The sequence below is a fragment of the Rhea americana genome, unplaced genomic scaffold (assembly GCF_003343005.1).
Source record: "Rhea americana isolate MKP2758 unplaced genomic scaffold, rheAme1 scaffold_74, whole genome shotgun sequence".
NCBI lineage: Eukaryota > Metazoa > Chordata > Aves > Rheiformes > Rheidae > Rhea > Rhea americana.
Window position 1 is genome coordinate 3,261,049 of NW_028186912.1, and position 26,797 is coordinate 3,287,845.

General features: G+C 36.7%; 1 protein-coding gene across 3 annotated transcripts in view; it reads right to left on the reverse strand.

The window, feature by feature from the left end:
- Positions 1 to 26,797, reverse strand: part of BDP1 (BDP1 general transcription factor IIIB subunit) — a 43,426-nt gene extending 16,629 nt beyond the window's left edge. Inside the window, exons 1-25 of one of the 3 annotated variants that reach the window (XM_085322003.1) lie at positions 26,249 to 26,797; positions 25,495 to 25,604; positions 22,190 to 22,249; positions 21,702 to 21,845; positions 21,003 to 21,136; positions 18,973 to 19,067; positions 18,319 to 18,373; positions 17,031 to 17,174; positions 15,128 to 15,412; positions 14,627 to 14,792; positions 13,386 to 13,548; positions 12,125 to 12,201; positions 10,554 to 10,698; positions 10,325 to 10,401; positions 9,448 to 9,604; positions 8,944 to 9,026; positions 7,558 to 7,789; positions 6,883 to 7,073; positions 5,999 to 6,203; positions 5,305 to 5,492; positions 4,510 to 4,723; positions 3,001 to 3,113; positions 2,137 to 2,347; positions 1,424 to 1,608; positions 14 to 230 (exon numbers count right to left, since the gene is read on the reverse strand). In XM_085322003.1, the coding sequence (XP_085178129.1) occupies positions 14 to 230; positions 1,424 to 1,608; positions 2,137 to 2,347; positions 3,001 to 3,113; positions 4,510 to 4,723; positions 5,305 to 5,492; positions 5,999 to 6,203; positions 6,883 to 7,073; positions 7,558 to 7,789; positions 8,944 to 9,026; positions 9,448 to 9,604; positions 10,325 to 10,401; positions 10,554 to 10,698; positions 12,125 to 12,201; positions 13,386 to 13,548; positions 14,627 to 14,792; positions 15,128 to 15,412; positions 17,031 to 17,174; positions 18,319 to 18,373; positions 18,973 to 19,067; positions 21,003 to 21,136; positions 21,702 to 21,845; positions 22,190 to 22,249; positions 25,495 to 25,604; positions 26,249 to 26,746 (4,149 nt within the window). In that variant the 5' untranslated portion in view covers positions 26,747 to 26,797. Of the gene's footprint in view, positions 1 to 13; positions 231 to 1,423; positions 1,609 to 2,136; positions 2,348 to 3,000; positions 3,114 to 4,509; positions 4,724 to 5,304; positions 5,493 to 5,998; positions 6,204 to 6,882; positions 7,074 to 7,557; positions 7,790 to 8,943; positions 9,027 to 9,447; positions 9,605 to 10,324; positions 10,402 to 10,553; positions 10,699 to 12,124; positions 12,202 to 13,385; positions 13,549 to 14,626; positions 14,796 to 15,127; positions 15,413 to 17,030; positions 17,175 to 18,318; positions 18,374 to 18,972; positions 19,068 to 21,002; positions 21,137 to 21,701; positions 21,846 to 22,189; positions 22,250 to 25,494; positions 25,605 to 26,248 lie in introns of all 3 variants that reach the window. The other 2 variants (XM_085322004.1, XM_085322002.1) reach the window with 2 other exon arrangements.

A 26,797-nucleotide genomic window follows, 5' to 3' on the forward strand; every position in this document is an offset into this window, starting at 1 on the left:
ATTCCAAACTTACCGTTGATGCCTCTGTTTTTTCTGACATCAAACATTCTTCTGTATTTCTAATCTCAGCATCATCTTCATTTCTGCCTCCACCTTCTTCAGAATGATCTTTCTTTCTAGTAACTCTCATTAGGTTTGACTTTGGCTTCCAGAGCGGGTCCCTCACTTGATGCAACAGTTTTGTATCACTTGATTTACTTTTTTCTCCAGAACTTAAGTTATCACTGGACCTACAAAATATTAAGAATTTAAACTTCAGTGCTCTGGAACTATCAAATAGAATGTACAAGCCTGGCTCACAAATAAATATTTAGTACATCCACCCAGAAACTGACCTACATGTTCTGCATTTTTATTATTTATTTATTAAGCTCCACTCAGTAGGGGAAGAAAACACCACAAAATGGAAATAATTAGGTTTTCTTCAGTAATGGACCTTTTAGATGAGCAGGTAAAACAACATAAAGTCAGCAACAACTGAAAGTTTCAGCTATGCCACCATGGACCCCCAAAATTAAGCAGCCATGGAAGCATCTTTACTAATGCCAATGCTCAAGGTACTACTGTTTTGAAACAGGAAGCAATTCTCACGTCTCTTCAAGCACATTCACATCAGTAAGATCACTGAAATCTTCTGCTTTTAAATTCAAGACTGAGGAAATTCCCCCATCATAGAAGCTAGGAAGACTCAGTAAGGTAAGGCTTTTTTTTAAATTAATCCTTGCACAAAGACTGAGATATGACTGCAATACAAGACATGAGAGAGACCCCAAGCAGAGATTGAGAGAGAGAAAGAAACAAGAAGAGAATTTTAGAGAACAGTAAAATAATTTGATCTTAGGCTGCTCTGTATTAGTTAGGATTATGCCAAAAGGTAGCCTATAACATAGCCCAGAACTGTTACAAGTGAATAGCACAATTTGCCTCATATTACACATGCATAGAAAGCATTCCCTCCACCAAATCATTGCATAAATTTCTCCTGATGGGAAGGAAAAGTGAGAAGACTGGGAATACGTTTAAGACAACAAGCTCATTGAGAACTGCTGTAGGTAGACTAACATAAAGTAAACTTGTCCTTTGAAGGGTCCACATCCATAGTCTGCTGTACCTTAGGAGTGTGTTGGTAAAAAATTCAAACAGCTAAACTCTGACTGCTTGCTCCCATTGTCCTACTTCCACCTGCAAAATACCCTCCTCTAATCTTCCTCTAATGCAGAAAACGGTCTTGAGAAATTCTGCGATTCCATTAAAAATACACTTAAAATTATGTAAGAATGCCACCTAGTGATCTTCATGGAAGGTAAATATACAACTGACATAGCTCAGCCTACACTCCAAAAAGTGCTATATGTAAACAACTATATAAATACATAAAGCTTTTTTGTTTGTTTGTTTAAAGTTTGTCAATATGGAACTTTACCTGTCTGTAGTATCCTGAATGCTTTGTACAACCTCTGTAGATAGACACTCTTTTTGTTCTGTCTTTTGAGAAACTGCTGATTTTTCAGGGGAACAGAGTATTTCTGACTTCATACTTCTTATATTTGTCTCTGGACTGTCATTCTTATCTGAATTCCCCACAGACAACAATACTTCCATGTCATCCTTAAATTTAGGGAGAAAGATAATATTAGCACAAAATACGTCAGATGTAAAATGAAGCACTGCAAGTTACAATCTAGATGTTAATTTGAAACAAAATTTTGCTCAAAAATTTTCTAGTAGTTTACGGCACCTATCACTGTTCCCTTTTTCTTTAGGGAAGACATTCACGTATTCCTTTGTGACCACCACCAAGGGGTTCAGAAGAAACCCATCAACAAAATATGCCATGCATATAACTATTAATTATAATGTACATGACTGAAATTTTAAAGTTTAAGTGAAAAAACACGATGAGTCTATATTTAACAAAATTTTTAAAAATGTAGACATGGAGCAGCACATAATTAAGACAGAATTTTAGAAGACCTCATATAAGGGTGCAAGCAGGCAGCAAGAATGTAATTCTCATTGGTCAAAAATTAATTTAGGGGTTGAAAACAGCAGCTTATTTGAACATTTCATAACAGCAGCTGGTATAGAGATAAATATTAGTAAGTATAGTCAGAAAGATCTAGACAGAATTCTCACTTTTGAGGAAAGAGGTTCCTCAGACTCTTCTACCATAGAGAGACTCTCTCCTTTTTCTCCTTCTTCTTCAACTAGAGCAGCAAGTTTTTGCACCACTGGAGATTCTTTTTTGCTATATGCTCTTCTGAGGTTTGGTCTAGCCCTCTGAAATCGATTCCTTAAGAGCTGTGTTGTGTTCCCCAGCTTGCCTTCTGGGGAAATGGATTTTTCACTAGTATATTTAAAACAAAACAAAAGTCACTTGACTTCAGTTGAGGGTGAGGAAGAAAACATTTCCACRTGCATTAAATTTTGAATCAACACTTATACAAGATGATTAGAAACTCTCATGTACCATGTGTTTTGTTTAAAAATCAAGAAAACAGCTTTTGGAACATATATATTTCTATTTTTGGCATTTATGGTTAAGATTTGACAAAGAATAAGGAAATCTCATTGTCAAAACATTTTTGACAGCGAAAAGAAATTTCTATTGCTAATCATACCAACACCAAAGAACCTGCAACTTGATGTATGTTTAAAATCTTATTTTAACACAAGCAATAGTAAAACAGAAGAGCACATTGGGACCAGTAAAAGACAGAACTCTGGCACTTTGCAAAATTTATGAGCATTACATGCATGATCACTATAGTGGAAATACAAACCAAATAAAAGAAAAACTTGGTCAAAAAGAGCTATGAGTTTAAACAGAGCACAACTGTACCAGATAAACAATGGCAAGAGGTTGCCTGCAGGCACTGAAACCTAAGCATTAGAGAAAGACAGGAAACAAGGAAAAAAGAATTGACATTTGCAGATGTGTCTAATTTATACACCAAATGAAAAATTTTTAAACATGATTTCGCTAGATTCTAATCTCACCTGCTTTGTTTATGCAATGTATTTTCAGACATATGGGGCACCTGAGGCTCCTCTTGCTGTGCCTGTCCCTCAGTCAACACAACAGCTTGATGCAATATAACTTCATTTTCACCCTTTCATTTGCAACAAAATATAAGAATTATGCCTTGCACCATGAAAAAAGGAGAATCAAGATTTTTTTTAAAAAAACAGAAGTGTGTTTCATTAAAAAAGCAAGCATTAACTACAGATTTCAGTGTTGATTTCCTAACATGAACACAGAAGAGAATCATGCTGTTTTATTGAGTCACCTGCTTGCGTACATAACTCAATTAAAAGGTATGCAGCAAGGTAAGTTTTTTCAGTTCTGGGCTGCCTAGAATTAGCCTCTTCATCACGACCACAGGCACTGAAGCCTTATGGATAACATTTGTCTATTTATCATTCAATCAACTCTATATTACATGGAGCACTAGTGAAACAATGCATTGAGGCCTTTGAAAAAAGCTTTGGAAAACCTTTGAAATTTGGACATTTTAGAGCACAGTACAGACACTCTAGCTGTCACAAAATAAGCTAAAGTAACCTGTGTCTGAGGTTTACTTCTGTATTTGCCACGCTGGCTATGCACAGTCCATGGGCCACAGGTCTAGGAGAGACAAAGCTGAACCACAAGCAACTAACTCAGTCGGCCATGAGCAGCACCTCTGGGGCACGAGTGCATCTGCAGCTTGCCTCTCCTGCTCCTCTCTGGGAGCATAGCACGCTCGTACTCCAAGACAGCTCTACGCAGGTTCAGACAGCAATAGAAGCAGCTGTACCTACTCCACAAATGAGTCAGGCACAGAAAGTTTAAGCTATATTACACATTTCAGTCAACTCCACACAGAACGAATTCACGCCTGCACCCATGGCATCATTCATCCGCAACCCACAAAATGATTAGAGAGTTTAACGCTACTACAATGACTCTTAAGGATTTTTATACCTATTACCATGCCTAGTAAAGCATCTGTGGGACATACAATGTAGGTAAATATCCTCGACTTTACACAGGTAAAAATCAGTCAATGTCAGACACCATAATGGTGAAGCCAGTCAAAGCTAAATTCTTACATTAAAACAGCTGTTCTTCTGCCTTCTCTTGATACTTTATGCTGGATTCCTCAACACAGATTTGATTCATCCAGACAGGAAAGGTAAAATAAGCAAAAAGCTCATTTTTATACTGCTATATATAAAATACACTTTTCTTCTCGAATTCCCTAAATGTGCATAATCCTTTTCTATCATGTAATCCAGTCAAAATCACGTTCTCCTTTTCCAGAAGATAGGAGTAATAGAGGTTGCAGACTTCATTTCATACCTGCATTATTTCAACATACCAGGGTTTTGGAGGGTTTTCCATACAATATAGCATTTCAGCTTCAGGGAATGCTTCTTAAGTGTTCTAATGTAACTTCATGAAACAAAACATGCAACTTGAAAGCATTTATTTGAAAACAAAAGATTTATTCTTATTAGACTTACGACAACAGACACAGCACTGGCCAATTCATCTTCTTGCAATACCAGATGCTCTGCTTGAGGTTTTTTATCCCTCTCATTCTTTTCTGTTTGTAGTTCCTTCCTTCCCACAGTGCTTAAATTTGGCTTGTGCTGCTGGAATCGGCCCCTTGCTAACTGGGCAGGTTGAAGAGAAGTTGGCTCGCTTTCTTCTTGAGTAGTATTTTTGCTATCAAGCCTAAGTCAGACAGAAAAAAATATATATATATGAAATTTAATACAAAAGCTTGCCACTGAAAACCACAGGCCAGTTATATTTACCTATAAAACACATCTGAATTTTTAAAAGAAACCGGTAAACACAAAGTTCTTCTGAGTTTAACCCATACACAGAAATCTTTGTTTCATCAAGAAATGTAAAGCACCAGTCTAACTACTTCAACAAGAGAATTAACTAATTCACTGGAGGTATTATCTTACTGTCCACCTCTTCCTATAAAACTAAAGCAACTTTCACATGGTTTCTCTGAAAGACAAACTAACATTCTTCTGCTTAAACTAAATGCAACTAGTGTTCCAGATCATGAAGCCAATTCTGACAAAATACCAGCTGTAAAAAAAAAAAATGAATGCTCATTAATTTGATGCATAGCACAGAAATAACTGCAATTTTAACACAATTGATGCTGAAACTGTGAGAATTGACATCTAGTTAAGTATTTTTATTAGATTTTGTTTGCCAGTTAGAAATCCATTGGCCCAATGATTGCCTTTTTACACGTCTTCATTGTTACAGTCAAGAAATAGAAGTGGCTTTACCTTGCATCAGTAGCCGACATTTCTTCTTGGTTATCTACAGGTGGGTAAGATTTGAGTTCACCATCTTCTGATCTTGAAAGTACCTCTGGGGACTGATAATTTGGCCTTCCAGAAGCTTCCTGAGCGCTGAAAGAGTTTTCCTTTCCTAAGAATTCTGATRATTGCAGGACTTCATATTTTTCTGTTTTCTAAAAAAGCAAAAACACATGAACCAGAAAAGGTCATATGCTAATTCAAATCAAAAAGGAGATATTATAATGTTCATGAAGTTCAGTATTAATCACGCTATTGTATTTTCTGCAGAAGGATGCCAATTAGCTGCTTGCTAATAACTTCCCAGGCCTTCCAAGAAAAACACATGCTTGTTTCTTTTCAACTAAATTGCTTGATAAACAGATTTCTTCTTTGTCATCTCTTATTAGCACTTTCTTTCTTCACTGTCATCTCTACAAGCCCACCACTGGTCAGAAAGACATTTGGATACATAACAAAACATACAACGGATGTAAGCTATTATCCTTCATATACAGTTAAGCGGAAGGCAGGAGAGTTTGTTTAGGAAATTTCAGTTCTTGAGAAAAAATTTGTTGTTTCAATTAAAACTAACTTGTGTTTTCAAAAAGATCATCATCATTCCCTTCAGTTCCACAAAGCCAAAGGCTCAGCTAGAACTAAAGGGGAAAAAAAGCCTTACATCTACATCAGGAAGCCTGATGTCACACTCCGTCAAACATTCTTCCTTATTGGTATCAGTCTGTAATACACTTTTATTTACATCCAGCACATCCTTTCTACCAGTTGCTTTTCCTAAATTTGGCTTTGGTCTCTGGAATCGACTCCTCGATAGCCGAGTTGATGAAACAATGGTTTTCTCCTCTTGCTTCTGAGGACCAGGTTTCCTACAAAACAAAAAAATAAAAGCACAATCAAAGGCAGGGACAACAGTGGCTCTCTAGGCCATATATGATGCACTTGTATGTGATTCTCTCCAATATCGGAGTCAAGTATATAAATTCTTAGCTTTCTTAGAGCAATAGCCAAAGTAACTGACATTGACCATTTGTAAGAGGCACAGGTTTTCAATTGGTGATCTGTTTGATATCACCTTATTTGATCTTTTTTCAATTTCAGAACAACTGCAGCTGCCACTTACAACGAATATTTTACAAATTTCCTTCTTTGTCTAATCACATCTACAACTACACAGCAGATTTACAATACAGGTCTTTAAAAGGACAGCTTAACAGGAAACCAAAACCCTATACTCAGGGGTTTACACAAGCACATAGGGGTGCATTTTTAGGACTAACATGGAAAAGATAAATACAGGAACTGAGCATCAGAAAAAAAGATATTTATTTAAAAAACGCACTCAATATTATAAGTCAATAATATATGCAGCAGATAAATTTAGTACTTTTGCAAGTTTTCTTTATTTTAGTATTGTCTCAATTAAAAATAAGTGGTAGATCTATAATGAGTTTGTATCTGTAAGTTTTAGTTGCTGGAGTTGAATATGAAATACCTAGAGATACCAATTTTTTTTTAATCATCCCGCCATTTAAAAAACAAACTTACTCTATATTGAAATCTGAAACATCATTCAAGACATCTGAAGATTCCTTTTCACATTCACATCCTTCAGCTTCTGAGAACTTTTTGGGGGAATGCTGGCTTGCATGTATTGAGTCCATCTTCTCAGAATCTACAGACACATCATCTTCTAACATCTCAATGCACGCCTGAGTGTCTTCATAGTCCATCATGTCCTAAAGGGAATATAAATTTCATTCTAAGAAAAAAAAAGATAAGCTCAACCTCTCCTTTAGAAGAGTAGAGAGGGGAAAAAAAAAGGGGGGGTCTTTTAATACCTCTTCTACAAAAATGCTCAAAAAGATTTTACTTCCTCTGCAACCAACATCACTAGATACTTTTAAAATAAAAATTCAATTTTGTTATTTTTCTATATACTATTTGAAATAGTTTCTTTTCCAAGACCATCCTTCCTGTTCTGCATTTCTCTTTTCATATCTGATACTGCCCCTAGCACAACTGAGAAGTGGGATGCAATCTCTCTCCATGGACAACAGAATCTAAATACAAGCCATAGGAAATTCTATGACATTTCAGATAATTCTGAAAGAACATTTGGTATGCACATAAATCTTTGTCACTAAGGCATCTGCTTGGGCACCAGAGGAAAGAAGTGTGCTTAACTGCACATATCCAACTGCTTAGGAGTAGGAAACTCACATCTTTGAGGCATGAACCATTTTTTTCATTCCTAGGGTAAGTCGCACCCTTTTCCAATTCTCCACATTCAGTTTTCTCCTCTTCAGGATCTTTTTTCTCTGTTTGGACTTCACATCTTGCAGTAGTTCTTCCTATATGAGGTTTTGGTCTTGGCATTCGACCTCTCTTCAGCAGTGCTGGTTTCAACACTGTCTGTTTGCTGTCCTCTTGTAAACCAGTTGTTTTGTTAGATCTGGAAAAACAAATATGTTCATAAGTACCTAAGATGTCTGAAAGTTGCAGGGGTCTCAGAGAGGCAATAGTCCCTCCACCTCTTTTCTTCCTCTCCATTTATTAACCTACACTTTACTTAGAATTGAGCTATTCACTGCTAACTTAGAAGTCAAAATTGTATTTGTTGGAGGCTGAAAGAGTACTTGGGAAATTAGCATTTGTTTGTTCTGTTCTTCTTTCCCCATAGGAGACAAGATACCACACTAGACAGACCTTTTCTCACCCCATAACAGGCTCTTTTCATGTTTCTGTCTGCTTCTAGACAGACCTCTGACCCATAATAGCTCTTCATCTTCCTATCTGCTCTAGAGGCACATGAACTTAAATTAATGAAGGGTCCAAAGGATTAAGTTGCAAACGTTCAGAGACTATACAATTAACTTCATCCATAATCTTACTAACATGAAAATGTCAGCAACACTTTATTAAAACCAGCAATCAGCTTCTGTCTTTTCACCCTGAGCAATAAGTTATACAGCATGGTTAATGAAAGCAGTAACAGTTAAAGTATTTTTCTACCAGATCAAACCCCAATTCACCTCCCTCCATCCTCTTCAACTATCCACCTTTAAAAATAAGAAAAACGTGTTTTACAACCTTTTCTGTAAAATACATTCCTCAGAGCATTTACATTGCAGTTACCATTTCTCCACTGAATAGAAAAGCAGGAAACATTTATTAATTAACATATGCATTAAGCTGCCCACACTCTCTCCTCTCGCCAGTCCTAGGCATCTGGCACTTAATCACACTTTAAGAACAAACACTCACTCCTATTATTTAAATATGTAAAATTTTCCACCAATGAAATGGACATATTTCAGTATACAAGCTAGTGAAGAAGGCTTGTTTTCGTTTTAAAGGGACCAGTGTTCAATTTTTTGCATTTATCCTGCTTGAAGTCTCATTTAAGTGCTCTCCTTTAAAAACAAAAATGATTAATCTATGTATTCCATGCATAAAAAAGTTCTTTTTCTTCCCTCAACTTCCCTCTCACTGCAGAAATTACTCAAGAAAATTCTATAATTATCATTCTACATAATATTACCAAAAGTGAGAGAGATACAAAGATCTAGAGAGCAGTGCACAGCTTCTCATTTTTTACATACTTACTGAGACATTGTCTCCAAGACTTTATCATGTTTTCCTGCAAATTCTGCACTGGTAGTATCACACTCATTACTTTGGTCAGTATTCTGAATAAAAATAGAACATTAAGACGTTAATTCTTTTACATTTATCAAGTACAGGATTACCTAACAAGCCAGATAACTGTCCAAAATAGGATATGAAATGCGATGCTATGACAGATACAGAAGATTCATAGTTTAAATTTTACATCAGCCAGAAAGGTGCAGTAAAATTTAGATCAAACACATATGCTTATATTTGCTGTGTGAAAAACTCCCAGCTTAGCTGAATCCTCTAAGCAATATCATATTGTCACTGCAGATTAAGTGGCTGATTTCTGGTCACATTCAGCAAAAAAAAGAGTGTTGCATTTACATTCAACAGGGTGTTTTTTTTTTTTTTTTTTTNTTTTTTTTTTTTTTTTTTTTTTTTTTTTTTTTTTGAGGTTAAACATATTATTTTCTGTTACCTTATTCAATTAAATACCTTTTTAATTTCTCCCTTAGGCTCTGAATGGGACATTTTCTCTTTTCCTGCATCTTTTTCAGGCTCTTTCCTTCCAGATGCTCTTGTAATGTTTGGCTTAAAACGCTGTCGACATCCTCTAACCACTGTCTTCGGAATTACAGTTTTCTCAGCTTCTCTGCACAAGAGAGATTAGCAAAGGATTCACAATGATGGTATCTACTCCCTAATATCAAACCTACATAGTGCTCAATGACCTTCATAGCTTTCTTTACTGGAAATGAATCTTATATTGAGTTATCTTTGGAAAGATTTGCACCCACTTATGTAAGTTTCTTCATATGAGTATGAAATCTGCTTTCGTCTTATGTTGTGGAAACTCCATTTATCTTCCTATTAAGAGGACATGAAGTTAATGCTTTTGCCACCTCCTCTGAAAAGGTTTTAAAATATCACAGATGAGGAACTTAAGTAGACTGCATGCAATAGCTGCTTGTGCAAGCATCAAAAGCTGAGCCATTAGTTGGGAAATAAGGGTGAGAGAAAGTCATAGATCTACATTCCTAGTAAAATCTGGTTTAGTCCTGCGCAACTCTGTCTCGCCACTAAAGTCTTACCTCTATATTAACTTTCAGTTATCGCATTTTGCCCCAAATTCCAAGGAAATTTGACTCTCCAAAGCAACACTTTTTCCACTTTCCCAAGAAAGTGCCTCTACAGTAGTACCATTTGATACAATCGAAGAAAGTGTCAAAGCCAAATTCAAGATGAATACAAATCTGCCCTGCTAGTGCTGCATAAGGCCTTTTTATAATAGCACTAAATAAAATAAATTAACAATTAAAGTCAAAGATGTAAGTTAACACCAGTAGACTGAAAAAGCAATCTTAATACTCACTCAGATGTAGTCTCCAAATCTATGTTCTTTACTTCTGTGATTTCATTTCTGTTACTTCCACTGTCTTCCACAGTGCACTGAAATTAAGACAAGAAATATTATTCTTGGACAAATGAACAGATACCTCAAAGGCAGTTCTCAGAGTGTAGCTGGTCCATAGGATCAGCACTGATCAAAATGGATACAATACCAACAACACAGCAGATCAAGTAACATTTCTCCTTCTGACCTTTTCAGCTTCATTCACAAGTTTTGGAGAGGAAGTCTCAGCCTCCAGTTTTTCTTGGGTTGCTGCTTCTCTCCTTCCAGATGATTTTGCTAAATTGGGTTTAGGCCTTTGGAAGCGCCCTTTGTATACTGGTTTTTCAGTTTCCCTTGAGATACAAAAAGAGAGATTTTGTATTATTGCCAGAGATAAGGTTAATTCTTCATAGGGTCCAAGATGTACTTAAAGAGCAGCAAGAACTGAATGAGCAATAAAAGACACAGTTTTTGTCAGTTTACTTGATTGCTTAAAGGACAGAATCTTAAGTAAACCTCAAGACCTTTGCTGCCTTTCAGTGGAATTCACCTGTAAAATACCAGAAGGAAGTGTCTCTTGCTGCTACAGTAGGAATACCTCTTTTCCTGGGGATTCAGAATTGAAGCTAGTGAGAACAGGCTTACTGATTTCAACATAAACTAAAAATTGAAACAATAGGAAGCTGCTTCAGAAGTACAACGGATTTATTTTATACACCAAATTTTCTGTCTCCCTTTCCCGTCCCTCCTCTTTCATGGCTATCCAGTTTACATCATTTGCTGTTTTCAAACTCTTTGTCTCACACTTTGTCAACACCCAAATGTTCTTGAAGAATGAGAAGTATGTAACAATTTCTGTATACTTAATGACTGCAATAGACTTGTCTAGGTTCCACACACTGTTTACCAGAGTCAGCGAGGTCATCAGTATTATTACTGATAATCTTCAGATTGGGAACTACTACTTTACCTTATATATTTCCTAGGATAGGGCAAGTAAAACTTTACCGTGAGAGTACCAACAATCTTAACTGTGACAGTGACCTGTCCTTCAATAAAGGAAGGACGGATGGATGAAACTTTCATATTTAGAAGTGCTGCTAACTAAATGTAAACTAGAACACTATCTCTAAGTCAGCTTTAAAGAATCGTACTATGGATTTTTAAGTCTCTGATTATACAAACTGGAAACATTAGGTATATAAGAAGGTTGAACACCACTGCTCAGTTACAGACATCCCTGTAAGAAATAATCACAAAGATTAACTCCAAAAAGGAGAACAGTGATGGAGTACCTTCCAGAGATGTGTCTCTCAACTTAGACACTTGTAGTAAGTTCCAAAGAGCAATGGTGTCCAGTTAGAAAGGTATGAACACATTATATATGTGGGGTGTGCAGATAATGAGCTCTTGATGAACATATGCCAGTTTCAAAGAAACTAATAAGGTCCTTTAAGCCAACTTGCAAAACTGAGATTCCCATACAAAATAGTAAAACTTCTTTAGAGAACTCTCTCTTGCTGTAACCTGCCACGGAAGAACTAGCTTTTCTAAGCTTAGTTAAGTCTTCCTCCTCATGATGATAAGGTAATATTCTTAGCTTTGGTCAAAGCATCACTCCTCAGCAGTCAAAATTTCTACCAAAAGTCCTTGAATAAGGAAGAAAAGTCATCAAGCTCTACCAACTAATCCTAGTATGATTAAATAGAGTTTATATCCAAATTAAGTAAGTGCAAATTTAGCTCAAGTACTAATGCAAGGTAAAATAATTCTACTCACATTATTTCAGACTGAAAATCACCATCTGATGCACTCTCCTTTTCATCTGGTTTACATGAGTCGCATCTATCTTTGTCCTGAGTAAGAAAACAAAATAAGTGTTTATTACTTCAGCTCTGCAACATTGAAAAACTCTTTGCTATAAGATAATGACAAGTAGAAACATGAACAAGGCTCCTCTGTCTTTTAATCTGGTGAAGCTGATAACTGATTCTTTAGACAGTATCAGCTTTAACTAATTTCAAGGCCCAGTATTTAAACATTTTTCTCAGAGATGACCGACTATAACTCTGCAAATGAATAAAGAAAAAGCTCCAAAAACGAGTTAGTGATAAAAGGATAGAAGAACAACCAGAGAAACAGACATTTTCCACATAAGGAGAAATTTAAGATCAGGACTTTTCAGCTCAAAAAAGATACCACTGGATAAAACAGCACAGCACAGCAGTATTAACAAGAATAGCTTGGTGGTGGTGAACAGGAATATAGCAATGGAAGTAGTGCGCATCATATTAAAGCATCAGGCAGCAGGCTTAAAATAATCTAAAGAATATACTTTTTCATGCAGTGCATAAAATAAGAAGCTCTCAGCTGTGGTTTGCAGTTGATGACAAAAGTACATACACATCCAAAAGGTTAGCTAGACAAATTGATAGAAAAGAGGTCCATCAAGGGGTATGAAATAAGTTACATGCAATCTCAGGAAGTTCCTAAACTGCTAGCAGAGATTAGAGCATACCTGAGGGAAGATCGTTCAACCTTGGTCCAGTTTCCCATATTTTCCTGAAACATCTCATACCAGCCAGAGACAGGAGGGTATAGAGGTCTACATTTCGAAGCAACACAAACAGCTCTATACTCTCTCTGCCTAAATCGGCTGTCAACATCTCACTAATATGTGTAGGCCAGCAGAAATTTGCTCCAAGGTAGCACATCAAATTTCACTGTTGATGTTATAGTGCTTCAATCTTGAAAAATTAAACTGTTTAAATGTTTAAACTATCTACTAGATAAGCTAAACATGAGCATTACACTTTCTGAATAATTTTAGTATAACAAAAGCAAAAAAAAAAAAAAATAAAGCTAAGCAAATTGATAGCATTTAAATTTTGTTGATGGTCTCAGGTTTGTTGCCTTTTGTGCACCAAGTGGTAAAAACATTACAAAAATATATCAAAAACCATCTCTAATTTACACAAACGTTGCTATTGGTAAAGAGAAAGATCTTAAGAAAACAGAATTACTTAAAAAATGAAAATACCTTTGCTTCTTCAGTTTCTTCAGACTGTCTTTCCTTGTTTTTAATTTCCTTTGAAACTGGGAACTTCGAAAGCTGGTTTTCCTGTGGTACTTCATCTCCAGTATCTAGCATTCTCAGTTTAGCAGATTCTGTTTCTAGCACACTATCACTGCCATTCTGAAAGCTGAAATCAATAAAAGCACATGAAAACATAAAACATATTTTAATAGAAAGCTGATATCATTACAGATTGAGTTGCATAGTAAAATTTAGATTTACAGCAGTATGCAAATTCTACATCAGGTTCTCTAAAACATCTGTAACTTTTAGTGATATCCCCATGACATGAGCTTTAAAATCACTTTTGTACTTTTGCAATGTCATTACAAGAAAAGTTAAAAAATACAATCTGAATATTCTAGAATAGGTACAGCCTTAAATGAAGGCTTTATAGTTTAAAATACTGTACACAAAAGAATTTCCCTGATCTTCCATAACAATCTACATTAAGGTCAAAGATGAGAATTACTGCTCTTCCATACACTTCCTGTGAGGGATTAAAGCCCGTAAATGTTTCACAAAAACTGTTAGAAAACAGCAAACAATTACAATATAACTATATAGAGCACTTAACATGCAAAATTCGGAAGCAGCACAGACAGCTCCTCGGTAAATTTTTAGATTTACCACTTTCATATATAAAAAAAGATAAAATACAAATATTCACATTCTTTCTAGTAAAAGAACGTTCAAATGTGAGAGTAAAATTTTGCCTCTCGATCCAAGACACAAGTTCAGCACAAGTAAAATCTGAGTAATTTTCCTTTCTCACAAGAAAAACCCCTATTAAAAATTCCAAGCATATAGCAACACTACCTAGCAACATTACCAAGCACTCCTTTGAGAGAAATAGTAGTAGTACTGTTAAGAGTTTTAAGACAGTGTTTAGAATAAGCCAGTCTTCAAGCACCACCATCAACCACTCCCCCACCCCCAAGGAAAAAAGTAAGTAATTTTGGATGGGAATTTTAGTATTGATGTAAACTGATTAACAAGGAGAGCATCAGGGCAGAGAATACACTGAGGGTGCAAATTGAAAGTAAATGACTAAAACATAGCAGGGCACATCTTCAGTTCTGAGAAACTGAAAATCCTGCCCATCTATGTTCATTAACATGATGGTTAGAATCAATATATTCAAACAATTTTAAAAAAAATAAACCATTTCTTATTTTGCCTAAGCTTACTATTGCAAAAATTACCTGTGCAAGTTGAGATCACTTTCAGTTATGCCATCTACTGGTAAACAGGTCTCTGTTCTCTCCTCTTCTAGAACAGGAGTCTGATCTTGCTTTCCTTCAGTAACACTGTCTAGTTCTTCTCCTGAGGTAGTATGATCATCACTGTTTGTATCACATAAACTTTTTCCTGCTAATAAGAATGAAATCAATTTGGACATTCAGGTAACAGCACAGAATTCCAGTTCCCACCTACCAGCTACAGTAAAGCAATATTTAATTAAGAACAAAAAAAAATCGCAGCAGAAATTACACAATTAAGGTTTAAGAGAATTGCTCTCAGCTAAAACAAAACATAGTATTTAGATTTAGTATGAAAGCTGACTTCTTGAAAAGCACAGTTCTATAATCTTGAAAAGCAGATCAGTAACAAATTAAAATCCCAGTTCTCATTTTTAAGACCAAAGTGTCTTTACGTAAAGACCTCATATTGAACATTTACAAGTGAGCAGTTTTGTCTCTTACTTTTCTTAGAGGATTTCCCTTCAACAGTAATTTTTGAAGGGGCTGCTGTCTCTTCTGGAAGATTCTCCACTTCCTGTTCAAGATCATCTTTTCTCCTCCTTTTTCTTTTCTTTTTTGCTAATGCTGGCTCTAATGCAACCTGCTCTTCCATCCGTTCAGAAATGCCCGAAGAATCTTCATTCTCCTTCTCAGCCATCACAGCATCTGCTTCTGTTTCTACGTCAGAATTTCTGTCTTTCTGAGAATTATCTTGATCACTAGCAGCTTCTGCACTGGCAGCTTTTGCTGTTGAGACAGTATGGTTCCTGATTAATAAGCTGATAAAAGTATCACGAGCCACAAATTTTGAAGATATTTCCAATAGCAACATCTTGTAAATTCATATATCAGTGTCAACATGTTGTTAGGCATACAAGTAGGTCCATGAGAGCTCAGTTACTGGTTAAAAAGAAAAGCTTCAGCATAGATTAACTGCAACACTAAATACAGAACACATTCTGTGCATAAGATTACACTTCCATCAGTGTAAAGTCAATATAGGATGTATAGAGCAAATGTTGCTGTTCAAATACTTTTTAGAAGATTACATGATCACTTTTAGGTCCATGAAGAACAGGCATTGCCATCCCCGAAAACAATTTTCCTGTCTCTACAGAAAAAGGTAATTATGGCTGCAGAAAGTATATCATGAAAAAGTAATTTTGATCAACAGATTTTAGTCGGTCATTTCTATTTGCATAAGAAGGCTTGATTATTTTCTAGCTACAAATTTGTTCTTTTCCTGTTTTAACCAGCTTCCAAAATTCTTCTCCCTCCTTYTTCCAGAACATTTTGGTCATTATCGTGTATTTATGTAGAACATCAGACAATCACCAAGTACATTTTCCCCACTGTTTTTATTATTCTTATACATGTTTTCTTATTCTTATACATGCACACACTATTTTACATACAAAGTACAATTAACCTATAATTAAAGATTATGAACACAATTTCTACATGTAGCTATAAAACCTATTATGTGGAATGTTTCTACTAAATCAGATCTGATTTAAGGCTAGAGAAAAGCAACAGTCAACTCTATTTTAAGAATTAAATTGAAATGTTGCTTCCTAGCTAGGATCCCTTTTAAGGGTTGTTCAGCTGTTTCTTCCACAAGAACCTATCTCCTTGTTAATGATATTAAGAACAAATATTCAGGGAAAAGAAATCTACAAAATTAGCTGGGAATTCAATTAAATGATGTCAATCCAACTGTTTTTAACACATCTCTGAAGAGTCCTTTCACAGGTATTAAAGTAATACAGAAACTATACAACAGCTGTATAGAAACTATACAGCTGTTATTAAACACACTCTTTATACTTTATTTTAAACAGACAAGAAAACTGAAACAGTTTTTACAAGATTTCCTGAAAAGAATTATAGCCTTCAGATTTTAGGGTTCCAAAGGCAGCTAAAGGAGAAATAGCATCTTAAAAAAAGAAAAGTTAAAATTTTAAATGAAAAGTCATGGAAGAAAACAGGGCATCAAAAATAAAGTTTTGGCCCAAGGATTCTAAAAAGTGAGTTCACCAGCGACTCATGAAGATATTTATTGAATATTAAATTAAAATATCCCTTTAGTAGTCCAGTGCTTCAGATGTTGGAAGAGCAGCAATCTCAGCGTGACCTACAGAAAATGCCCCTCAGGAAACTGGTCACTAACAATTATTGCCTTCCTGCACATAAGCAAACTACATCCGAAAACAAATTATGCTATGAACCCAGAATTCTCTTGCCCTATTCAGAAGAGGGAAGGAGAAGATCTCCTATGTGATTTTCACTTTGTTAGTGATACATTACTGAAGCAACATTAACATCACTGCTCTATAATGGTATCTCAAGAGTTCTTTTGAAATACCTTTTGGTTTCTTCCGAGTCCTCAAAGGTCTCTTCTCTTTTGGTTTCTGGCTTTTAACAGTCTTTTGCTTCCTCTTTTCCTCATCTGCCAAGACCTTCTCAAGCAGCTGAGCAAAGAACTCAAAATCAAAGGGTCGCTTTTCTTCTGTCCAATTAAAACAAAGAAATGGAGAAGATTTTGTAGCTGATAATCTTTCTRAATTCCTGCTTTTGTAAAATAATCATTGATACATGTGATGATGTTGGCTCCCCAGGACAAGAGAGACATGGAGCTACTGGAGAGAGTCCAGCATAGGGCTACAAGCATGATCCGGGGGCTGCAGCACCTGCCCTAGGAGGAACGGCTGCGAGAGCTGGGCCTCTTCAGCCTGGGGAAGAGAAGACTGAGGGGAGATCTTATCAGTGTGTATAAGTAGCTGAAGGGAGGGTGTCAAGGGGACGGGGACAAACTCTTTTCAGTTGCCCCCTGTGACAGGACAAGAGGCAATGGGCAGAAACTGAAGCACAGGAAGTTCCRCCTGACCGTGAGGGGGAATTTCTTCCCTGTGAGAGTGATGGAGCCCTGGCACAGGTTGCCCAGAGAGGTTGTGGAGTCTCCTTCTCTGGAGATCTTCAAGGCCCACCTGGATGCAACCCTGTCTACCATGCTCTAGGTGACCCTGCTGAGCGGGGAGGTTGGACTAGATGATCTCCAGAGGTCCTTTCCAACCTTACTGATTCTATGAATTACGTATTTAAACAGAGAATTCTTTTTGAACATCACTTGAGCAGAAACTAGATAGAAGTGACATATAAGGAACGCGGTAGCTTGTTTTTTTTTTWAAAAAAAAATAATTTTTAAGATTGTAGAAAGGGTACAATATTTAGCAGTTTAGAAAATCTGAGAAGTGACAAATACTTAAATTGTACATTAGTATCAAATAATGAATTAATGTGCTAATCTAAGACTTACATGGCCCATCAAAAAACATATAAAGTATTTAAAGATTCTCAAAGCAGTTTGCACTTAGTAACTGTGCTCTAAATTTCAGTGAGCCAGAATAATCTTCAACTAATAGTTTATGTTAATCTTATATACTGGATCAATATGAAGCCAAAAATTAAACCTAAAGATCTTACTGTGTATCACACTTGTTATAAACACCCTGAGAGTGCTTAACTTGTAAATTCTTTTAAGAGCAAAAACTTTTCATATAATTAAAGTAAGGCAAAGCACAAAAATAACAATGAAGAAAGATGACTGCATTTAACTGAGTCATTGCAGGATAGATTGCGTTTTCTTTACTTACTGAAAGCTTTGTCTATCCTCCATCCATTTGCTTTTTCCTCACGTTTGAACTTATTCTAAAAATAAAAGTTATGTTTATCTTTAAATAAGGAAGAAATGCAACATAACTGTTTGTACAGCACAGATCAAGATAAAAGTTTTTAAACATTTTTCTAGTAATAAAATTTTCTAAGAACTAAATTTGTTAAATCTCGCAGAACACATAATTTTGTCATTAATTTTTACACAGAAAGCTAAAATTTGTTTTCTGTCATCAATACCTATCACTAGCTTATTTTTGGTTATTTCCAATGTCTTCCTCCTTCCATTCTCATTACTTCCAGTCCAGGCAGAGCTTGAAATATAGAAGCTGTTACTAGCTGTGTATCAAGAGAGAAGTAACACAAAAGAACCTCAAACATCATCCAGTATCAGCATTTCTCAAATAAAATATAATCAAGACTAGCTATATCTGCTTATCAAATATGGTGATCAGAGTGTAACCCAGCATATTCCTATTTCAGATAGCTTTTCCTGGAAATGGTTATTAAAAGCATTACACCAGAGCCAATTAGCATCAAAATCATCAATATTAATATGAAGCACAAGAATAGCAAACAAGAAACAGAAGTGAAAACAGATGTTTAATTACTTGATCGAATGCTTTAATTTTTACCTTAATTTCTGCTCTGGCTCTATGAGGAAACAGCTGCCCAATCAAAGAGAAGTCTGTTCCTACCATACTGATAGCTAAAAAGAACATGTCTGTCTCTGGGGAAAAAGGACAGATAACACTTAAGAGTACTTAAAGTTATTACCCTTCTTACTATCCAAAACAAAACATTTTCCAAACTATTAATACAACTAGATAAATAACTTATAGAAGAGACCACTTTTTGGTTCTACAAATTCAGAAAAATTATGATTACAATTGATCATTAGGTTATCTAATGGGGCTGCAAATTGAGTGAATTGGAGTATCCCAATGAAATTTAAAGTTACATCGTTAAAACTTAAGGTTTGGGTTTTTGGGTTTTTTTTAATTATCACGTGATGTATCATCCCAACATTAACGAGAAATATAACACAAAGGTATATCAAACTAATCATTATAAATATATATTCTCCAATTTTCATACATCAATTCACTGAAAGASAACATGTCTGCTAAGAAATTATTTAGATATGTAACCAATATTTCCCACTGTCTACAGAAGAATCAGGTCTACTAATACTACTCATTTCAGCAGAAGCAAGTTTGAATAAAGCATCTTTTTATATACACATACATACACACACACACACATATATGTACACATATATACACCTGTGTGTATACATGTACATTCACATATATGTGCGCGTGCACACACACACACACACACAGAGCCTTGCTCACTCTCCACTGAGTCAGGAAAATAAATGCTGAAATAACATTAATATTTTCTTACAAAGGTGAAACTAAAGCATAATAGGGACCATTTGCATTCTAGAAATAAGTAGTTTCCCCAACCATATAATCATACACCTTCACATCAGCCTTATCTTCCTATAAATTGCTCTGTACAATACTTAGTTGTACAGTATATACACAGTCTGAACAGTGACTTTTTCCCTCCACAAAGGATTAGTGCCTTGACTTCAAACAGCCACTCTTGATGATACTTACTGAAAGAGCAAGTAACACTTGAGGTTAATTTGACATGTCATCACTAAAAACACACCCTGCAGCTTTCACAGTTATACAGATCATATTTGTATACTTCCTAAAATATTTCTTTAAAAGATATTTGCTTTTTTTGCACATTTATTTTCCGCCATTTATAACTGTTAAAACTTGATTTTGCTTACAGCTCAACAAAATGAAAAAAAATAAAGCTCAAGAACAGGAAAAGCCTTCACTTTGGGTAGAAAATTTCTTTATGTCTTATTTTACCTAAATATCTTTAATAATATTAAATGAACCATTAACAGAAAGAATCATCTAATCTGCCACATGTTTAGTAAAGCTAGTAAATTAAAGCCAATCAGCTCCAAAATGTGAATTTATGAACACAAACATAAAAAGAAACCAGGCATTTTGCACACATTCTTTGTGAACAAAAAACAATGTAGTCCAAAAGCAGCACAATGAATTCTGAAACTAAGCTTTTCTTTTACAGTTGTAAAAAGTATTTCCAGTTGTAAAAAGCTGTAAGCCTAAAGACAATAATCAATTCACAGCAGGCTCAAAATAAAAAAAAATTAAAAAAAAATTAAAAAATTTTGCATAAAAACTGTTCTTTGCATATTGACAACTATCAACCCTTATATAATATATTCGTGCCCATGCTGGAAGAACCAAGTAGCAAAGCTGTTAAAAATTCCTAATTGTAACATAGACAGCTCAAATATCCTGATACTAGAATCCCAATACTATCTTTTTGATAAAAAGACATGTTAGCACTTCCACAGCACCTAACAGTCCAAGATAGAGTAAAGTCATGGGTATCCTACATATCATAGCATGCAGGATTTTTTTTAAGCATGCCTACTTTCACAGCAAACATCTGAGCTCCGCTTCTTATCAGAGTTTGCAGACTGAGACTCTGTCACACCAATAGATCCATAAACTTCACTGGGAATAAAAGTTGTAAGTACAGAGCATTTGCAGAAAACTAACCTTTTTTATGCAGACTGAAAACATGAAAGCAAACATATACTCACCTTTATTGGACCATGGTTTTGTGTAAAAGCTTTTCCTGAAGCTGGAATATGTAGTTGTAGAGCCACGCTCAAAGATGGGATCATTTTCTTCTACAACACATGGACCTTTTGTCCTTAGTACTTCTACAGTTAAACTGGAACATCAAACAGAGAGAGACTTATCTGAAAATATTAGTAGCAAGCCATATTGTTGATGTTTATCAATGAACTGTTCAGATTTTTGGAAAGTCAATAATTTGATACTCCAGTATTTCAGGAAGGTCATACCATTCTAAGTTACTGAAAATATTGACAGCTGAACAGAGCAGCAAGGTTCAAGATACAAAGCTGGAGCAAATCATGCTGACAACAGAATAGCAAAGAGCAGGCTGGTCCAACTATGATAAACAAAGGAGCAAACTAAATAGAAGATATTTGAAAGTTTGACAAATATTCATCATTCATTCACTCTAATAAAACATTGCATCTTATTCTCTCCCTCTTTCTCCAGAAATACATCTCTCAGAGTAAATATGCCACTACTATGATGTAGATAATTGCTGCTCATGTTTTGTCATATATTTGCACTGTTTTCTAAATTAGGATAGCTCGGCTCTCAGCACATCAATATATTGATGTTTGTCTCTGTCCAAGATAATTGTTCTTTATTCACAAACCAAGCAGTAATCTAGTCCATGAGTTGGATGCAGAATCAGGTACCTTTCTTCATCCAGAATAATTGAGCCGTCTTCTGCTACTTTCACGCGAGGAACTAGGAGTGGACCATCTTGACTCTCCTCCTCATTCTCTGCTTCCTCATCATCATCTTCCTCTTCATGAGCAGGAGTACTTTTATCTTCCTGTCTACAATTAAGAGATTAACAAAAATAGCAGCTTTCATTGATGTTTTGAATTACTGCTCAGTGCATCAGATGTTCAACAATTTAAAGAATCACTAGCAGTGCAATCAACAAAGACTCTGCACTCTGCTTTTCATTCATTCCGTTGTTCAACGGAGAAACAACCAAGAAACAATATTGAAACAAAATCCTCTTTAACCACTTTCCTCTCCCAAATTGCATTTTGTTTTAAATAACGGTTACAGTAAACACTTACATTGTTAATATTACAGCACAGAAAACATGCTTTTTTTTCCAACAAAAATAAAAATTGTTTTGAATCTAAATACCTCAATTATCAAGACTTACTCTTTCATTTGACCCAGTGCAGAATTTTTTTCTGTCTTCTTTTCTTCTGCCAGTGAAGACCTGGAATTTTATAAAATACTAAAGATGAAAGTTCATGCAGAAGACATTTCTGCTTCACTCTAATAAAATACAGCCTCCCAAACCTGCTTTTAGTGAGTAATGAACAAAGAAACACACAGCTTTCATATTATCAGTTCTTTGTACCATATTTGGACTTGGTCTAATTGAACAAACATGACTGCTTAATGAATTTTGCTGGATTTTTGTATAAGCCTGAATTGTTCAATGCATTTTAAAAGAACAAAGTAAGAGATTTCAAGTAGCAATCCATGAGATTATACCAAACTGGGAAGAGTGGCTGATAACACCTGAGGGCTGTGCTGCCCTTCAGAGAGACCTGGACAGGCTGGACAGTTGCGCAGAGAGGAACCTCATGAAGTTCAGCAAGGGCAAGTGCCAGGTCCTGCACCTAGGGAGAAATAACTGCATGCACCAGTACAGGTTGGAGGTTGACCTGTTGAACTGTGAGGAGAAGGACCTGGGAGTCCTGGTGGACAACAAGTTAACCATGAGCCACAAATGCCTCCTTGTGGCCAAGAAGGCCAGTGGTATCCTGGGGTGCATTAGGAAGAGTGTAGCCAGCAGGTCGAGGGAGGCGATCCTCCTCCCTCTCTACTCATGCCTGGTGAGGCCACATCTGGAGTACTGTGTCCAGTTCTGGGCTCCCCAGTACAAGAGAGACAGGGAAGTACTGGAGAGAGTACAGTGTACGGCTACAAAGATGATTAGGGGACTGGAGGATCTCTCTTSTGAGGAAAGGTTGCAACAGCTGGGCCTGTTTAGTCTGGAGAAGAGAAGACTGAGAGGGGATCTTATCAATGTCTACAAATAACTTAAGGGAGGGTGTCATGAGGATGGGGCCAGACTTTTCAGTGGTGCCCAGTGACAGGACAAGAGGCAATGGGCACTAACTGAAGCACAGGAAGTTCCATCTGAATATGAGAAAAACTTCTTCCCTGTGAGGGTGACAGAGCACTAGAACAGGTTGCCCAGAGACTGTTGTGGAGTCTCCTTCTCTAGAAATATTCAAAATCCGCCTGGACACAATCCTGTGCAATGCACTTTAGGTGACGGTGCTTGAGGAGGGGAGTTGGACTAGGTGATCTCCAGAGGTCCCTTCTAAACGCAAGCTTCTGTGAGACTATGATGATGATCATCACCAGTTGATTCACTACTGACTAATGTCCACAATGCTTTCAACTGAAAGTTCAAACTACTTTATTACAAGAAAGCAAGGATGAACAGTGGCAATTAGTTCACTGAGAAACAAGTACCTTCTACCTTATGTCATAAGCTGCTAGTTGATAGTACAACAATGCTACTGCGCACCAACATCTCCATTTTGCGTTAGTAAGTTCTGTAAGCATGAAAATCACTGACATTTCATTGTTAGAACTGGTCCTTCCTGTAAGCACTATACTTCCGAGAACAGCTAGACAAAGTTTTCCATAGCCGCTTGTCAAGTTCTCATCCCTAAGATTTTGCACCACCTCTGGCACTATCCATACTATCCCAAATTGATCCCAGAGTCAGCACCTTCAAGGAGCATGTCATGAGAACTACAACTGAATAAAGCTAGCTTAGTTTACAATGGCCAGGTTTAGAGGCATATGGATATATCCATTGTAAGAGTACATGGAATGTGAGAGCATATGGTTCACTAAGTTATCTGGCTAAGGAATATTCAGTGTAAAAGAAATAACAAATAACAAGGAAAGTGATAAATAAAAAGAGACATACAAACATTAAGTAGTAGTTGATAACAGGGACAATAACACACCAGAACTCTTCAACCACAGATTGACAGAGTATAATTAGAGGAACTACTCAGGTATAGCCAAAGTAAAACTTTGTAATTGATAAAAGGGGGAAAATATGGTTATCATAAGTATTATGGGATATTTGAGGGGCTTGTAGAACCATGAGAAATTTACTGCATATCAGAAGAGGCACGTGGGATTATGTAAAACTTATTAGAGGATATTTATGGAAAAGGGAAGAAGCAGAATGGATAGAGAGGAACACTCATGGGAAAATGAAGAGAAAGGGGGATAACTGAGCCAGTCACACAGAAGCAGGCTGCCAGTTAGTATGCTTGTCTGACAGAGCCCTCCTGCCTGATCACTGCAGTCTATCTTATCTTCTTAAGAAACCCATTTCTCAATTAGTTTTTCTATGTTTTTGCATATTTGTTACTCTGTGCGAGTGCAGCAAAGCCTAAATGCCAGCAACTGGAAAAGATGTTGCAGGTCACTAGGCCTACAGATCTAGGTGCCAACAACTGAAGAGACCACAGGTCTAAGTGCCAAAAACTGGCAAATGTGGGATGTGTGCATACGGTGTTGAATGGTCTGAGAGCCAGCAACTAGAGAAGGGGCTGCAGGTCACAGAGCTTGAAGTCTAGACACTAGAAACAAGAGGCCAGGGTGTGCGCAAATCTAGAGTGCTAGCAACTGGAAAGACCTAGCTATGCTTACATTTTTCCAGCAAACTTAATTCCACATGTATGTGCAATCCGCTAGCAAACTTCAGACTCTACTAGCCAGTGTTTTCACTAGTGAACTTTCATCCTGTCAGGGAGGAAGAACAGGACTTGGTAGCTGTACTTATGTTGATGTGATTGTTGGTGGTGGTTGCAGATTAAGGAACTGCTCTGTCTGTGGTAATCCGTGTGGCCAGCAGTGCTAGTGTCCATTGTGGACATGCCTACCTGGGATACACGCTCAGCCTTGCTACTGGCCAAACCTGCTAACAGGAACAGCAGCAGCCGCATCCATCCAACTGGGATGGAGAGACCTCCTGGGTCTTAAGAGTGCACCCAGCTGCACTTCAGCAGCCTAGAGAGAACAAAAACTTGGGTTCTAGAGCCCACTAGATTTGGTGGCCACCTACAACATCCCTAGCATCCATAACTAAAGAAATAACTGGAGCTACACATAAAAATAAAAATAAAATAAAACACACACACACAGAGTGTGAATATTATTCTGCATTTGACACTATTTGTCCAGAGATAAATCCTTGGTAAGGATAGCTTCATGTTTTTATATTTCATCAGGTTCACTAAGCTCCCTTCTCACTTCTGTACAAAAGCTGAGTATGTGTGAAAATGTTTGTAAGTTTATGTTGCTACTGCAACAGTGCTGCAGCAATGCTAAGGAAGAATTGTCCTTTTCACAGGTATTAAAATGGTGGAAAATGAAAAAATCATTTGACCTAATGAGAGGGGAAAAAGTCATACTTACTTCATAGGATTGTTTTCTGGCAGATAGTATATCAAGTCTCTCATAGTCATTTTAGAACGATCTGGTGGAGAACGTCCTTCAGTTACTGGAGGCCTGTGTTTCAACTGTTTCTATGTAAAAACAGAACAATTGCTTTCACCTTGAAAATACTTTGCACTTCACAAATAAATAGTTTTGCTTTGTTCATGAAGCACCCAATTTAGGGTAGGGTAGGGCTTTTTTTCTTCTCAACCACTGAAGTAATTTTATCTTAGAAGTGCCCATTTGTCAGAGAGGACACCAGCAACCCCTCAGTAACTTAAGCTGCCACGGAAATTCAACACTCTACAGGCAGAAGTGAGAACATCAGAGAACTTAGTCAATGAATAAGTCAAAAAGATATGAGAAATTCCAAATCCCAGGCTTCTTGCAGCACAATTCCCTGTTGTATTTACCAACCGCGAAGTTATTTAAATTGGAATGCTGACCATTCTATATTAGCAGGTCTCAAGTCAAAAAGGCTTGTGGGTGTAAAAAAAAAAATACTATTTTTTGTAATATAATCTGTATTATGGGGGAGCACAGTGCTACTATTGCTTATGAATCATCTAAGCCTCTACAAAGAATTCTAAGATACCACAGACTATTAGCAGTAAGTAGCTGATCACTGTCAGAAAACTCTACCGCAAAGGAGAAGCAATATATAAGATTAGGCAAATCACACTTCTCTTCCTCTGCCCTTCACATATCAGCACTGCCCACCACAGAGGCCTACCATCCGCTCTTTCTTCAGCTCTTCTTTAAGCATTTCTCTTAACTTCCGAGCTTTGAGGATCCGTTCACGGTCAGAACACATGCGTTTCTCTTTCACAGGAATAAGTTTTGTAGGTAGCTTTTCCTCTTGTGCCACTAATCTTTCTTGCGTTGGTCTCTCCTTGAGTGGGGAAGGTACATTCTTCTGCAGGGTATCATCATTTTTCTGAGCAGCTACACTCACATTTTGTTCTTTGTTGGCTGATTTTTTAAATGGGGAGAATTGTGGCACTTGCGGCACAGGCGTTTTCTTTTCGGGCAGCATGGGAGACTTTGGAGAACTTTCAACATTAGTCTTTTCTGATGTAGAGGAAACCTTCTGAAGTGAAGTACTGCCATCAGAGGCTTGAGATGCTCGCCTCTGTGGTTTTGATGATGAACGTTGTGCAGATGAAGGTCCAGCTCTGGGTTTTGCAAGATTGGGCAGAGTGGAGATCCGTTTTCTTCTCTGAGTAGGCATCTCTGCAGGCTTACTAGCTTCTCCAGCATCATTTGAGCTATCAGCCTTTTC